At 47.5% G+C, this 14823-nt stretch overlaps 2 protein-coding genes across 3 annotated transcripts in view; one reads left to right on the top strand and one right to left on the bottom strand.

Moving 5' to 3' along the window:
- rab24 (RAB24, member RAS oncogene family) overlaps positions 1–2323 on the bottom strand; it is a 38179-nt gene extending 35856 nt beyond the window's left edge. The window contains exon 1 of the mRNA XM_085995436.1: positions 1922–2323. The gene's annotated coding sequence lies outside the window, so the exon portion shown is untranslated. The remainder of the gene's footprint in view (positions 1–1921) is intronic.
- Positions 2324–3450: 1127 nt separating this feature from the next.
- Positions 3451–14823, top strand: part of LOC147113973 (PRELI domain-containing protein 1, mitochondrial-like) — a 36729-nt gene continuing 25356 nt past the window's right edge. The window contains exons 1-4 of one of the 2 annotated variants that reach the window (XM_085995434.1): positions 3451–3582; positions 5011–5444; positions 7745–7927; positions 8742–8964. In XM_085995434.1, the coding sequence (XP_085851560.1) occupies positions 7836–7927; positions 8742–8964 (315 nt within the window). In that variant the 5' untranslated portion in view covers positions 3451–3582; positions 5011–5444; positions 7745–7835. Of the gene's footprint in view, positions 3583–5010; positions 5445–5490; positions 5623–7744; positions 7928–8741; positions 8965–14823 lie in introns of those variants that run through there. The other variant, XM_085995435.1, reaches the window with a different exon arrangement.

The following is a 14823-nucleotide window of genomic DNA, read 5'->3' as shown; positions in this document are numbered from 1 at the left end:
TCTCTTCCACTTGTACTGACAGCAGCATTTCAATCATAAGGAACCCTCCGTAACCACCCCACCTTTGGAAAACACACAGCCAATGACAAAGTACAGCAACCTGCTCCACGACGACATGCAAGCCGTGATCCTGACCAACGATTCCACCACAGACCCAATTCACGTACGAACCGGGGTCAAGCAAGGCTGCGTCATTGCACCAATGCTCTTCTCAATCTTCCTTGCTACAATGCTCCATCTCACCCTCAGTAAGCTCCCCGCTGGAGTGGAGCTAATTTACAGAACAAACGGGAAACTGTTCAACCTCCGTCGTCTCCAGTCCAGATCCAAGGTCGTCCCATCCTCTGTCGTCGAATTACAGTATGCAGACGACACTCATGTCTGCGCTCACTCGGAGGTCGAACTCCAAACCATCGTCAACACCTTCACCGAAGCATACGAGAGCATGGGCCTTACACTAAACATCCGTAAGACAAAGGTCTTCTACCAACCTGCCCCCACCACAGAGTACTGCTCCCCGATTATCAAAATCCATGACAAGGCCTTGGACAACGTGGACCACTTTCCATACCTTGGGAGCCTGTCAACAAGGGCAGACGTCGACGATGAAGTCCAACACCACCTTCAGTGTGCCAGTGCAGCCTTCGGTTGCCTGAGGAAGAGAGTGTCTGAAGACCAGGACCTCAAATCCGGCACTAAGCTCATGGTCTACAGAGCAGCAGTGATACCCGCCCTGCTGTATGCCTCAGAGACATGGACCATGTACAGCAGGCACCTCAAAGCACTGGAGAGGTACCACCAATGCTGCCTCCGCAAGATCCTGCAAATCCATTGGCAGGATAGGCGCACCAATGTCAGTGTTCTTGCTCAAGCCAACATCCCCAGCATCGAAGCTTTGACCACGCTCAATCAGCTACAATGTCTGCATGCCTGATACGGGACTCCCAAAACAAGCGCTCTACTCGGAGCTCCGGCATGGCAAGAGAGCCCCAGGTGGGCAGAGGAAACGCGTCAAGGACACCCTCAAAGCCTCCTCGAAAAAGTGCAACATCCCCACCGACACCTGGGAATCCCTGGCCCAAGACCACACAAAGTGGAGGAGAAACATCCGGGAAGGCGCCGAACACCTCGAGTCTCTTCGCCGGGAGCAAGCAGAAGCCAAGCGCAGGCAGCGCACGTCAACCCAAGCACCCCACCCACCTGCCCCTTCAACCACCGTCTGCCCCACCTGTGACAGAGACTGTAGGTCCCGCATTGGACTCATCAGTCACCTGAGAACTCATTTTTAATGTGGAAGCAAGTCATCCTCGTTTCCGAGGGACTGCCTAAGAAGACAGCAACCTGTCACGGTCCTCCCAATATAAGAAGTATACTGAAAACCTTCCAGGAAATTACCAGGTTCGATTCCTGCTGAGTTGGCTGATCCCATCCCAGGTGGAATGGTTTTAGTGCTTCAGGGATTGGAGAGGGGTAAAATTAGTCAGGGTGCCCACTCCTGATCATGATCCAGTGACTCCCAACTGGAAGGTGTGTGGCGAGCGCATTGTAGCCTCAGGGCAGGATCAGGTCTGGGCTGTAAATGTCCCCAACTGTCAAGTAGCCCGCCACTGCTCCTGGCCATGGCTCACACAGAAAGAGGACACCTGGGGTGAGGCAAATACCCAGAGACCTGAACCCAACCAGTCAGACCTCCTGATGTGTAAACTCTAACCCTTCCACTGCTGGGCAGGATAAAAGGGGGCTTCTGCTCCGGATCGCAGCCTCGCGAGTCCTCCTCCCCTGAAGGTGCCGGCTTGTGCTGTACATTCCCAGGGTCAGTGCCACACCACCTTCCCCTCCCTGGGGACAGCCTCTCACTGCTGCTTCCAGATGAAACCCCCCTCAATGAACCTTCCCTGAAACCACCTGCAGGAATACTCACCTTCCCTGCGACAGAGGCCGGGCCTGGATGCTGGCAGAGCCCGGGGGATGAGTTGCACAGACCGGGCCTGGATGCTGGCAGAGCCCGGGGATGAGTTGCAGAGGCCGGGCCTGGATGCTGGGAGAGCCCGGGGATGAGTTGTAGAGGCCGGGCCTCGATGCTGGGTGAGCCCGGGAATGAGTTGTAGAGGCCGGGCCTGGATGCTGGGTGAGCCCGGGGATGAGTTGTAGAGGCCGGGGATGAGTTGCCGGGTTACGCTTTCTCTCCGCCGCGCTTTCTTGGATTTACACAGAATCGGAACCTAAACCGCACACAGGGCGGGGTCACCGACAGCGCAAACTGCGCCGTCCGGGCTCCCGGCAGGGGAGGCGGCCAGGGGCGGGGCCTCCGATGAATGGGTGGGGCTGTGCAGCGGGGGGCGGGGCAGTGTGGAGGTGGGCGGGGCTGTGCAGCGGGGGGGGGCAGTGTGGAAGTGGGCGGGGCTGTGCAGCGAGGGGCGGGGCTGCGCAGCGAGGGGCGGGGCAGTGTGGAGGTGGGCGGGGCTGTGCAGCGGGAGGGGGCCCTCGGATGGGGGAATGGGCGGGGCCTCGGAGGGGGGAAATGGACGGGGCCTCGGAGGGGGGAAATGGGCGGGGCCTCGGAGGGGGGGAATGGGCGGGGCCTTGGAGGGGAGGAATGGGCGGGGCCTCGGAGGGGGGAAATGGGCGGGGCCTCGGAGGGGGAAATGAACGGGGCCTCGGAGGGGGGAAATGGGCGGGGCCTCGGAGGGGGGAATGGGCGGGACCTCGGAGGGGAGGAATGGGCGGGGCCTCGGAGGGGACTAGGCGGTGCTGTGCAGCGTGGAGGTGGGCGGGGCTGTGGGCGAGCGTGGTCACGGAGGGAAAATGGGCGGGGCTATGTGAGAGGGCGGGGCCACGGTGGGGGGGTGAATGGGCGTGGTTATGCGGAGGTGGGCGTGGCTATGTGGGAGAGCGGGGGCACGTAGGCGGAACGTGTGGGGCCGTGTAGAGGTGGGCGGAGCCCATACGGGAGGGCGGGGCTATTTAGTGGAGGGCGGGGCCAAGTTGTGGAGGGCGGGGCTTTGCGTCTGGAAGATTAGCACGTGAATCTGAGCTACTAATCCCGACGTCAACTGCGCTAATCTAGAGAGTGAGTCAGAAATTAAAGTTTAAATTTTAATAAGTAAAGTTGTAAACCTGAAGTAAAAACAAGATAAAGCTGCAAATACAGAGCAGGCCAGTCAGCAGCAGAAAGGGAAAAGGCTTGATGAGGTTTCTAATTTAGAGCCTTCATTGGAACTGATGAGGACCCACCCCAAACATTAACTTGTCTTCCAAAAGTACAAATAGGATATTGCAGCTATTGAAAGGATACAGGAAAGGGAAACCAAAAGGATTGGGGCGGAAGTGGAGGGATTATATTGGGCCAGTAATTCCGGTCCCAACGCGTGAGTACGGACGGGGTACTCACGCGTGGGCCCTTTGGAAGTGCCGGATTTCAGCATGCACAGCGCATGCGTGGGAAACCGGCATTTCCTCCAAGGGGTTCAGAGAGTCCTGCGCGCACGCGTTGAACTTCCTTCTTTTTGACAGGTTTGCCCGTGTGCAAGGGCCTGAACTTTTTACACATAAAAAGGAGGCGTAAGGACTGGATTCTTGAAGGTTAGTGGTCTATTATTTAAAATTATAACATTTTTTCCACAGCTTTATTGTTTTTAAGGACTTTACAGTAAGGTAAGTTTAATTTTAGACCCGATTTCTTAAAAAATTATTTTTTGCAAAAGTTTGATTAATTGTTTGAAATAGTTTTTTTAAGTTATTTATAGTTTATTTAATTATTGGGATGTTTTTAAAAATGTTATTTAAAGTTAAACTAGTCTTTTGGGCGCCCGTACTTTTCATGAGTTTGACAGTTCTTACTATCAAACTCATGAATGAAGTTTCCCCTCCCCTGATTGGCTGCACAGTGCTCACCTGATCCCAGCCGGCATATCGCACTAACTACGCCGCTGGATCAGGCAAGCACATCGCGCCGACATCTGAACCGGCCCAGTGACAGGAATTCTAAGCAGGCCCAGGCTTCAGATGTCGGCGCGCCGGTTGAGTGCACATCGGGGGCTTGCATGCGCGGCAAGCCCCCGATCCTAATTTCTGGCCCATTATGAAGAGCGATTCCGTAAATTGGGACTGTTCTCACTGGAAAAGAGGCTTAGAGGTGATATGAAGCTTGTTTTTAGCATCATAAAGGGTCTAGATAATGTAGACCATGACAAGCTGGTTCACCTCATCCAAAACAGTAGGACCAGATGGCACGGTCTGCGTTTGAAGGGGGGTTAATTCAAAATGAATCTGCAGAAACATTATTTGAGTGAGCGAGTGATCAATTTATGGAACAGACTCCCTAGGGAGACGGTGGGAGCAGTAAGTATTGATTTATTCAAATGCAAATTAGATTAATTTCTTTCAGAAAATAACATTTTGGGATACAGTATATGAGTAATTTTAGAAATGACACATGTTAAGCGTAGCATGCTTGGGAGGAATAGTTGACTTTGGACCTATGGTTGCCAAAGCTCTCCATCACTGGGTTTTCATAGTGTAAATTATGGGTCTGTTGTAGACTGATTGATAAGAGATTGAGTGCCACGAATAGTTAATAACTCCATCAACATTATATCATGCGACTACTAGGATGAGGGAACACGCGGTGTCTGCTGGGACACTTGAGGCCTTCCGCGACGGGTGGGCAGTGGAGGGACTGGAGTGCATCTTCGACACATGGAATAATATTCTGATTTTATGTTTTCCTTTTGTTTTAATTATGCAGTAATTTAGTTTATTGTTTGTGCCCCTTTGAAAGGGGGCGCATTTGAATTTATTTCTGATTGACGATTCAGTCATCCTAATTGGTACTTAAAAGAGTAGGTGAACGAGATAGACCATTTTTTTTCATGTAGCACATCCTATGTTCCATTAGTAACTTTGCACATTTATTGACTATGCCTTTTTAAGTGTTATACAGTACATATTTAATCATTTTTTTGTTTTATAGAATTTATCAATTATTTTAATAATTTAATTTAATAACAGGTGGACGTAAACGATCTCATGGCACTGTTTGAAGAAGAGCAGGGGAGTTCTTCCCGGTGTTCTGATCAGTATTTATTCCTGAACCAACACCTCCAAAACAGATTATCTGGTCATTATAACATTGCGGTTTCTGGGACATTGCTGTGCGCAAACTGGCTGTGTTGCCTTTCCTATATTACAACAATGACTACACTTCAGAAGTACTTCATTGGCTGTAACGCGCTTTGGGACGTCCTGATGTGGTAAAAGGCGTTGTATAAATGTTTCTTTCTTGCATTCATTCACTTCTCCGCTGCCGCGTGGGGCGCCTGCGTGAGCCTTGGTACCCTTTACCCCGGAAGTGGAACTGTTGCCGGCCCGGCGGCGGGGGTGAGGAAGATGGCGGAGCGCTGCTGATGCTCGGCGGCTCCAGCCGGCAGAGGAACATGAGACAGGTGAGAGATGGCGGGTCAGTCAGTCGGGCCGGGCCCGGCCCTCGATGGGGGGAGTCGCTGGACGGTGGAGGAGCGGCGGGGATCTGGCTGAGACCTTGAACTTTAACGGATACCGGCGGCAGACAGGAGGGAGCCCGGGCGCGGCTCTGTGCCCAGACCGCCAGCACAGGAGGGGGAGGTAGGCTGTTCGCACCATGTGCGACCTGCTCCTGGTTCCGCCTGGCACTGTCCGCCCACCTGTGAGGAAAAACTCACATTTATAACCGGCGGCCAATCGGGGCACCGGATTAAATTAAACCGAGAATAATCTGGTGGCAACGTGTGTATATGCTGATGACAGCTACAGGCTCCAGCATTGACAATGCAGAAACACACAGGTGTTGCGCAAAGGGCAGCTATTCTGCACCATTGACATTCCACAATTGGCAATGAAATGAATGACCAGTTAATGTAGTATTTTTGAGAGTGGGTAATTGCTTTATTTTAGAGTAGATTTGGAAAGTACCAGGAAAGGAATAGGTTTAAGTCACAGGATAAGATTCCATGCTGTGAGTGAGGAAGTCCTCCGATGACTGACTTCTAATGTAACCGATGTCTGACAAACTGAACTCGGGATTTCTTAACTTAATTCACCGCTCAACAAATGTACCAGTTGCGGGTCACAGTGCCAACAGTTGTATCGGGGGTTTTGGTTAAGTATTCTAAATATAACCTCGTTCCTGGTATCGTTCTAGTGAATCTTTGTTGTATCCTTCCTATAATGTGGTATCCACAACAGCATGTAATGTGCTAACTGTGAAGAGCATTCAAGTTCAGATAGTGAATTTCCCATGATATGATTTCAGATTGGAGGGCTCAGTACTCGATCCCTTGCTTTTTGTGGTATACATCAATGATTTAGACTTCAATGTAGGGGGCATGATTAAGAAGTTTGCAGATGATACAAAAATTGGCTGTGTGGTTGATAGTGAGGAAGAAAGCTGTCGACTACAGGAAGATATTGATGGACTGGGCAGGTGGGCAGAAAAGTGGCAAATGGAATTCAATTTGGAGAAGTGTGAGGTAATGCATTTGGGAGGGCTAACAAGACAAGGTAAAACACAGTAAATGGTAGGCTACTGAGAAGTGTAGAGGAACAGAAGGACCTTGAAGTACATGTCCACAGATCCCTGATGGTAGCAGGACAGGTAGATAAGGTGGTTAAGAAGGCATACGGGATACTTTCCTTTATTAACCGAGGCATAGAATATAAGAACAGGGAGGTTATGCTTGAACTGTATAAAACACTAGTAAGGCCACAGCTAGAATATTGTGTACAGTTCTGGTTCCCACATTACAGGAAAGATGTGATTGCACTAGAGAGGGTACGGAGGAGATTTGAGGATGTTGCCAGGACTGGAGAATTTTAGCTATGAGGAAAGATTGGATAGGCTGGGGTTGTTTTCTTTGGAGGAGAGGAGTCTGAGGGTAGAAATGATTGAGCTGTATAAAATTATGAGGAGTCTAGAAGAGTGGCTAGGAAGGACCGATTTCTCCGAGAGGTCAATAACCAGGGGGCATAGATTTAAAGTCATTGGTAGCAGAATTAGAGGGGAGTTGAGGAGAACTTTTTTCACCCAGAGGGTGTTGGGGGTCTGGAACTCACTGCCCAACAGGATGGTAGAGGCAGAAATGCTCATCACATTTAAAAAGTACTTGGATATGCACTTGAAGTACCGTAACCTACAAGGCTACTGAGCAAGAGCTGGAAAGTGGGATTAGGCTGGATAGCTCTTTTTTGGCTGGCACAGACACAATGGCCTCTTTCTGTGCTGTAAATTTCTGATTCTATGATTTTAGAAGTGGTTGGCTTTGAAGACAAAAAAGCATGTGCCCTAATTGCAAGTGGACGGTACAATTCTCAGGATCTCGCAACCACTCCTGTTTTTTTTTTTTAAAAAAAAGCTAATTGACATTAGTTATATGTGTGCATGAACAATCGTGACGGAGCATTAAAAGAAAAAAGGGTTGAGAGGTTGGTTGGTACACATTTTTCTATTCCCTATCCTCCCTCATTTCTCTAGAGAAATGGCCTGGAGAGGCTGGCAGTAGGGAGGGTCGTAGCACTCTCAGGAGGGCAAAGTGTTGGGACAGGTGACAGCAGCCTCAGGCAAGGAAATTGATCAGGGGAATATGGCATTAGCTACCCGGAAGAAGACATGAAGATTGAAATTGAGAGAATATCGTCTAACTTGTAGTACTCCTGTTAATCTGATCACAATGGTAACCTTATGGTTAACTAACTTTTTTAAACAATCTAGGTAATCTATCATCGAGGACTAATAATCTCTGCCCACTTGACCAAGGCACGAAGTTTCATTTTCATTGGTTCATTCCTGTCCTCTGGGAACAATGGTGAAGTATTACCTAGGTCTGAATGACCTGAAGAGTTCATGGGACCAAGTATTTGCTGCGTTTTGGCAGCGCTATCCAAACCCATACAGGTGAGTCCAACTTGATTTTTCGGGGTTTATGTAGTCATTCGAATTGTGAGGAACAATGGGGACTTGGTTAGGAAGTTGGTTGCCACACATTTTTCATCTTTGGAACATGAGATTTGAATCTACTACAGACAATTGGATTAAATGGCTCTGCTGGTTGTAATGGTCCGAAGTGAAATGAGTTTCTGATGTCTTGACACAGTTCCTCGTGCACATAGGACAACAGCTCAAAACAGTTTGGCACAAATTGACAGCCTCTCGAGGCAATCGGATGGCCCATGTGGGAAATGGAAAAATTCATTATGGTGCAGTAGAGTGTGCTCTTCTTGGATTGTGGTTAAGACACTTTTCAGACAGGTTACAGGTGGCTTTACACTCCATCTGCGTCTCTGTTTGAATTGGAAAGGGATTCCATTTCACAGCAAACATTCCGCATGTAATACTTGCATTATATACAGCTTACATTGAAATGCCTCAAGCACTTGAGAATTGATCACCTTTTGAAGTGTAGTGACTATCATGTGGGCAAATGTGGCAGCTATTCCGCACCTTCGACATTCCACAATTAGCAATGAAATGAATAACCAGTTAATTTGGGTTTTTTATGCTATTGTTTGAGGAAGGAATCATGGTCAATGCTGTTGCTCTAAAATGGAATATTTTAACTGGTTTCTTGCTTTGGTGGAGTAAAACTATAATATTTCTATAACATGGGTGGTATTTGGAGTAATTGAAGGTTTAAAAACTTTTTGGCGATCCATAAACTAAAACTGAAGTTTCCTCTATTAACAACATTTCAATGTTTCTTCTCCCTCAGCAAACACGTTCTTACAGAGGATGTCATCCACCGCGAGGTAACTCCTGACAAGGTGATTTCCCGACGACTACTCACCAAGACCAGCATATTGCCTCGGTGGGCAGAGAGATTATTTCCTACGAATGTTGCCCACTCAGCCTTCGTTCTAGAAGATTCAATAGTGGATTTAAAACAGAAAACTCTGACTACGTTTACATGGAACATCAATCATGCACGGCTTATGGTATGTCACGGCATTTGAATTTTATTTGATTTTTCGACCCCTGGTTTTAGTTCCTCGGTGACTGTTCCTTGATGGAGACTGTGGGCAGGTAGGCATTTTGCATACCTCTTGCAGTGTGGTTGTCATTGGGTGGTAGGAGGTACAGGAGCTCCCTGTTAGGGAAATGACTAATCTTCACATGGTGTCTCCCTGGAGAACTTGCTGTGGGGGAAGTGTAGATATGGAGGGCTTGAATACTCATCAGCACTTTGTGGCATACCAACACACAATGGCATCAGGCTATTGGGAGGATTGTTTGATATTTTTAGGTTAATTTCTTTGTAAGTCACTAGCATAAGAACATAAGAAATAGGAGCAGGAGTAGGCCATTCGGCCCTTCGAGCCTGCTCCGCCATTCAGTGAGATCATGGCTGATCATCTGCCTCAATTCCATTCAGCGGCCCTATCACCGTATCCCTTGATGCCCTTACTAATCAGAAATCTATCGACGTCTGTTTTGAATATACCCAATGACTGAGCCTCCACAGCCCTCTGGGGTAGAGAATTCCAAAGATTCATCACCCTCTGTGTGAAGAAATTTCTTCTCGTCTCAGTCCTGAATGGCCTACCCTTTATCCTGAGGCTGTGGCCCCTGGTTCTAGACTCTCCTAGCAATTAGCCAATAGAACTTAAGTTGCTAATTGAATCAGAAGATGGATAGCTGTGGTAGCGCTTGCTCTGCAACTGGAGCTATCTACTCTAGTCCCATTTCCTTGCATCCTTTCATTTCAAATGCTTCTTTAAATCCCTTTTTAATTATTTTCTCTGGCTCATTAGCCACTTGCAGTGACGCATTCCAAAAATAATCTCTCATACCTTGTATAATTTCTAGGAAATCTTTGCGGTACCCTTTCCATGGCTTTAATAGCCTTCCTCTCCCCCACCCTCTCTCTTCCCCTCGCTCCCTCTTTTTCCAACCTCTCATCTTTTATCCCTTGGTTCTTGTACATAAACAGACCCTTTTCCCTATCCTCACACTCAGAAATACAGACCATTTCTTCCTCTTGTCTCCCATAGTCTCTTTCTCCTTCTCAATCTTGTGTTCATCTCTCCCCTTTCCTCCTTTTCAGATTCTCCCTCATGCTCAGAAACGCACACATACTCTGACACACTCAGCTCATTCAAATGCATAGACTCTGAGACACACACACACACACACACACACACACACACACACACCTTGTCCTCCCTTTGCATGCACAGCCTCTCCACCTGTTCTGTTATACACACTCTGACTCCTGTTACAGTCACCAGTTAATGTTGGCTTAATATAGGATATTGTCATATTTCCCCTTACGTGGAAGGATGATCAGATTTTGTCATATATCCTAATCACCCTTGTGACAATATTCTATAATATTCCCTTATGTGGGGGTATTATAGGATATTTTGGCCTCCTTACTTAAGGAAGGATATATTTGCCTTGGGGAGTGCAACGAAGGTTCAGTAGACTGATTCCTGGGATTGGGGGGATTGTCCTAATGAGGAGAGATTGAGTAGACTTGGCCTGTATCCCCTAGAGTTTAGAAGAATGAGAGGTGATCTCATTGAAATGTATAAAATTCTTAAGGGGTTTGATAGGGTAGATGCAGGGAGGATGTTTTCCCTGGCTGGGGAGTCTAGAACTAGTGGTCACAGTCTTGGAATAAGGGGTTGGGCATTTAGGACTGAGATGAAGAGAAATATTTGCACTCAAAGGTTTGTGAATCTTTGGAACACTCTACCTCAGAGGGCTGTGGATGCTTAGTCATTGAGTATATTCAAGACACCGATTGATAGGTTTTTGGATACTAAGGGTACCAAGGGATATGAGGATAGTGTGCGAAGGTGGAGTTGAGGTAGAAGATCAGCCATGATCTTATTGAATGGCGGAGCAGGCTCGAAGGGCCGAATGGCCTACTCCTGCTGTTTATGTTCTATAATAGGGTGCCCAGAACTGCATGCAATACTCCAATTGTGGCCTAACTAGTGTCTTTTACGTTCCTTTAGAACCAGACTGCAGGAAATGTCTCTGTTCACAAGGATTGCTGATAATGACGTGCTAACTTTAAACAAGTACTGTCGGGTTTCAGGAACTTCAGTTCCTGGGCTTGTCTCAATCTCTGCTACTCTAAAACATAACAAACCCTTATGTTCTCCAGCACTCCCCACCGACCTCCAGAGCTCCACCCTACATAAACTATAACATGCCCAAAACTCCGCCGCCTGTATCCTATCTTGCATTATGTCCCATTCCCTGTCTTCATCAGCCTCCACTGGTTCCCTCTCGGTCGATGACTCAAATTCAGAATCCTTGACATAACTTATAAGCCCGTCCACAGCCTTGACCCTCTTTACCCATGTGGCCTCCTTTGCATTCCCTCCTCCTTGTGCTTCACCTTCAGTGGTGCAGCTTTCTGCTATCTTGGCTGCACCCTCTGGAACGCCTCCTTCTTGCTACTTCTATTCTCTTCAGAAGCCTCCGCAAAGCCCATCTCTTTGATCATACCTTTGGTCACCTATATTTCCCCTCCCATTCATTGTCGCCCAGATGAAGCACTTTGGAGTGCTTTACTATGTTAAAGGTACCATATAATTGCAAGTTGTTGCATCTTTCAATGACATACAGCTGCTAGTACTTTTTGTTAGATACACCACAGTAGTAATCTGACTTAGACTAGGGGGAGATTGCATATCTTCGTGTTTGTAACATACCCAAATTTGCAGACTATCCAAAAGTAGGAGGCATAGTAAATAATTCTGAGGACCAAAGGAAGCTACAAGCTGATATCGATCAGATGGTGGAATGTGCAAAAACTGGCAGTTGGAATTCAGTGTTAGTAAGTTTTAATGATCACAGTAATAATTATACTTTGGGGGAATGGGGTTTTGGGGGTTAATATTCAAAATGGATACAGTCACGTGACCCAGTGGTAGCACTTTTGCTTGAGTCATAAGTTTGTGGGTTTAAGTCCCACTCCAGAGACTTGAGCGGAGCGTGAGTTGGCGGGAATCGCGGAGCGTCAGCTGTATAAAAGGCTCCAAGAGACCAGGTAGGCCTCAGTGCGGAGCGGGAGTTGGCGGGAATCGCGGAGCGTCAGCTGTATAAAAGGCTCCAAGAGACCAGGTAGGCCTCAGTGCGGAGCGGGAGTTGGCGGGAATCGCGGAGCGTCAGCTGTATAAAAGGCTCCAAGAGACCAGGTAGGCCTCAGTGCGGAGCGGGAGTTGGCGGGAATCGCGGAGCGTCAGCTGTATAAAAGGCTCCAAGAGACCAGGTAGGCCTCAGTGCGGAGCGGGAGTTGGCGGGAATCGCGGAGCGTCAGCTGTATAAAAGGCTCCAAGAGACCAGGTAGGCCTCAGTGCGGAGCGGGAGTTGGCGGGAATCGCGGAGCGTCAGCTGTATAAAAGGCTCCAAGAGACCAGGTAGGCGTACTAATCTCCGAATTCGGAGGGAAGGAGAGAAGTAAAAAGTAATCGAAGTGTGATGTCACCAGAAAGCAGGTAATTGCTTGGTTGGTGAGTATTTCTCTTTTTTAAACTTAAACTCTGGTTTATAGTTTCTAAAGTCTCTGTGGTGTAGCGGGGACTGTTTATAAACCAGGGCCCTTAAATATACCATTTAACTGTAGTGTAATTGGTGGGATTGATTTGATTTAATTTAATTGCAATTAATTAAGGGGTAAGTCATGGCAGGACAGCCCGGTGCCGTGGTATGCTCCTCCTGAACTATGTGGGAACTCCAGGACACTTCCTGTGTCCCTGACAACCATGTGTGCAGGAAGTGTGTCCAGTTGCAGCTACTGGCAGACCGCATTGTGGTGCTGGAGCAGCGATTGGATACATACTGGACCATTCGCGATGCTGAGGATGTCGTGAATAGCACATTTAACCAGTTGGTCACACTGCAGGTAAAGGTGGCACAGGCAGAAAGGGAACGGGTGACCAACAGACAGAGTAGTAGGCGCAGGCAGGTAGTGTCCTGGCCAACATTTACTCCTCAACCAACATTTGAAGGAAAATATTATTTATTCATTTATCTCCTTGCTGTTTGTGGGACTTTGCTATGTGCAAATTGGCTGTCTTGTTTCCCTACATTACAACAGTCGCTACACTTCAAAAGGTTCTTGATTGGCTGTAAAGCACTTTGGGACACCCTGAGGTTGTGAAAGGTGCTGTATAAATGCAAGTTCCTTTTTTTTTCTTTCCATAAATCAAGTACTGGGTTTTATGGTGATGTACAGTAAAATATAAAAGTCAAGCTGTAATGGAAAATCTATACGTAACCTTAGTAAGACCATAGTTGGAATACTGTGTGCAGTTTTGGGCTTCCACATTAATAAGAAGAATGTGGAAACAATACAGAGGGTACAGTACAGAGTCACAAGGATGCATTGAGGAAACAGAAATACAAAAAAACTTGAAAAATTGAGGCTGTGTTCATTGGAACAGAGGATAATATAGGAAACTTTGTGCTATCCGGCACCGACGGGGCCGAGCTGTTGCTGTCCCATCAAAACAGCCGGACAAACCAGCGCTAATGTTGAAACATACGGAGATTTTGAGCTCCGTATCTGGCAACAAACCCTGTTGCTTAGCAACAGCTTCTAAACAGTTGGCCGTACCTTGCAAGCGTCTCTGTAGCTTAGCAACAGCTTCAGCGAGACCTTGCAGAGCTTGACTGTTGAGAAAAAAACAACGAAAAGTAAAAAAAACGAAACGGCTCCTGATTTTTGCCGGTGGCTCGAGCATTCCGGACAGTTAACCTCCGGATAATACAAAGTTTCCTGTATGGGATGATTTGATGGAGGTGTTTAAAATTATGAAGGCATGAGACAGGGTAGATAGAAACAGCCTGTCTCCAGTGATTGAAGGGAATGAGGGGTTATAGATATAAGATTAAGTGGAAAAGATTTCAGACAGAGAGCAAGAAAAACTGAGGGTTGTGAAGCTGTGGAATGCATTCCTGGATTTAGTGATTGAAGCAGAGTCCATGTCAACATTTAATAGGTTGGATAGGTGGGTAAAAGAAAGGTGGATATAGGAATATGGGTACAGGGCGGGCACCTGGGATTAAGACTACTGCTTGTGTGGAGGATAAACACCAATACGGACTGGATAGGACAAATGGCCTGTTTCCGTGTTGTAATTTCTATATGACGTCAGGAGAATTTAAGAAAGCATAGAATGGGGAAAGGTCATAGAAACAGAGATAGGAGCAGGAGTAGGCCATTCGGCCCCTTGAGCCTGCTCCGCCATTCAATGCGATCATGGCTGATCATCTAAATTCAGTACCCTGTCCCTGCTTTCTCCCCATATCCCTTGATCCCCTTAGCCTTAAGAAATATATCTAACTCCTTCTTGAATATATTTAATGAATTGGCATCAACTGTCTTCTGTGGTAGAGAATTCCACAGGTTCACCACTCTCTGGGTGAAGAAATTCCTCCTCATCTCAGTCCTAAATGGCTTCCCCCTTATTTTTAGACTCTGACCCCTGGTTCTGGACTCCCCCGCCATCGGGAACATCCGTCCTGCATCTAGTCTGTCTAGTCCTGTTAGAATTTTATAAGTTTCAATGAGATCCCCTCTCATTCTTCTAAACTCTAGCGAATATAAGCCTAATCGACCCAATCTCTCTCCATATGTCATTCCTGCCATCCCGGGTATCAGTCTGGTGAATCTTCGCTGCACTCCCTCCATGGCAAGAACACCCTTCCTCAGATAAGGCGACCAAAACTGCACACAATACTCAAGGTGTGGTCTCGCCAAGGTCCTGTACAACTGCAGCAAGACATCCTTGCTCCGGTACTCAAAACCTCTCACTATGAAGGCCTGCATACCA

This window comes from Somniosus microcephalus, chromosome 8, assembly GCF_052327205.1.
Source record: "Somniosus microcephalus isolate GS21.2 chromosome 8, FLI_Smic_1.0, whole genome shotgun sequence".
In the NCBI taxonomy this organism is placed as follows: Eukaryota; Metazoa; Chordata; class Chondrichthyes; order Squaliformes; family Somniosidae; genus Somniosus; species Somniosus microcephalus.
The sequence above is the reverse complement of the archived record's forward strand: the minus strand, read 5'-3'. Positions and strand labels throughout refer to the sequence as shown.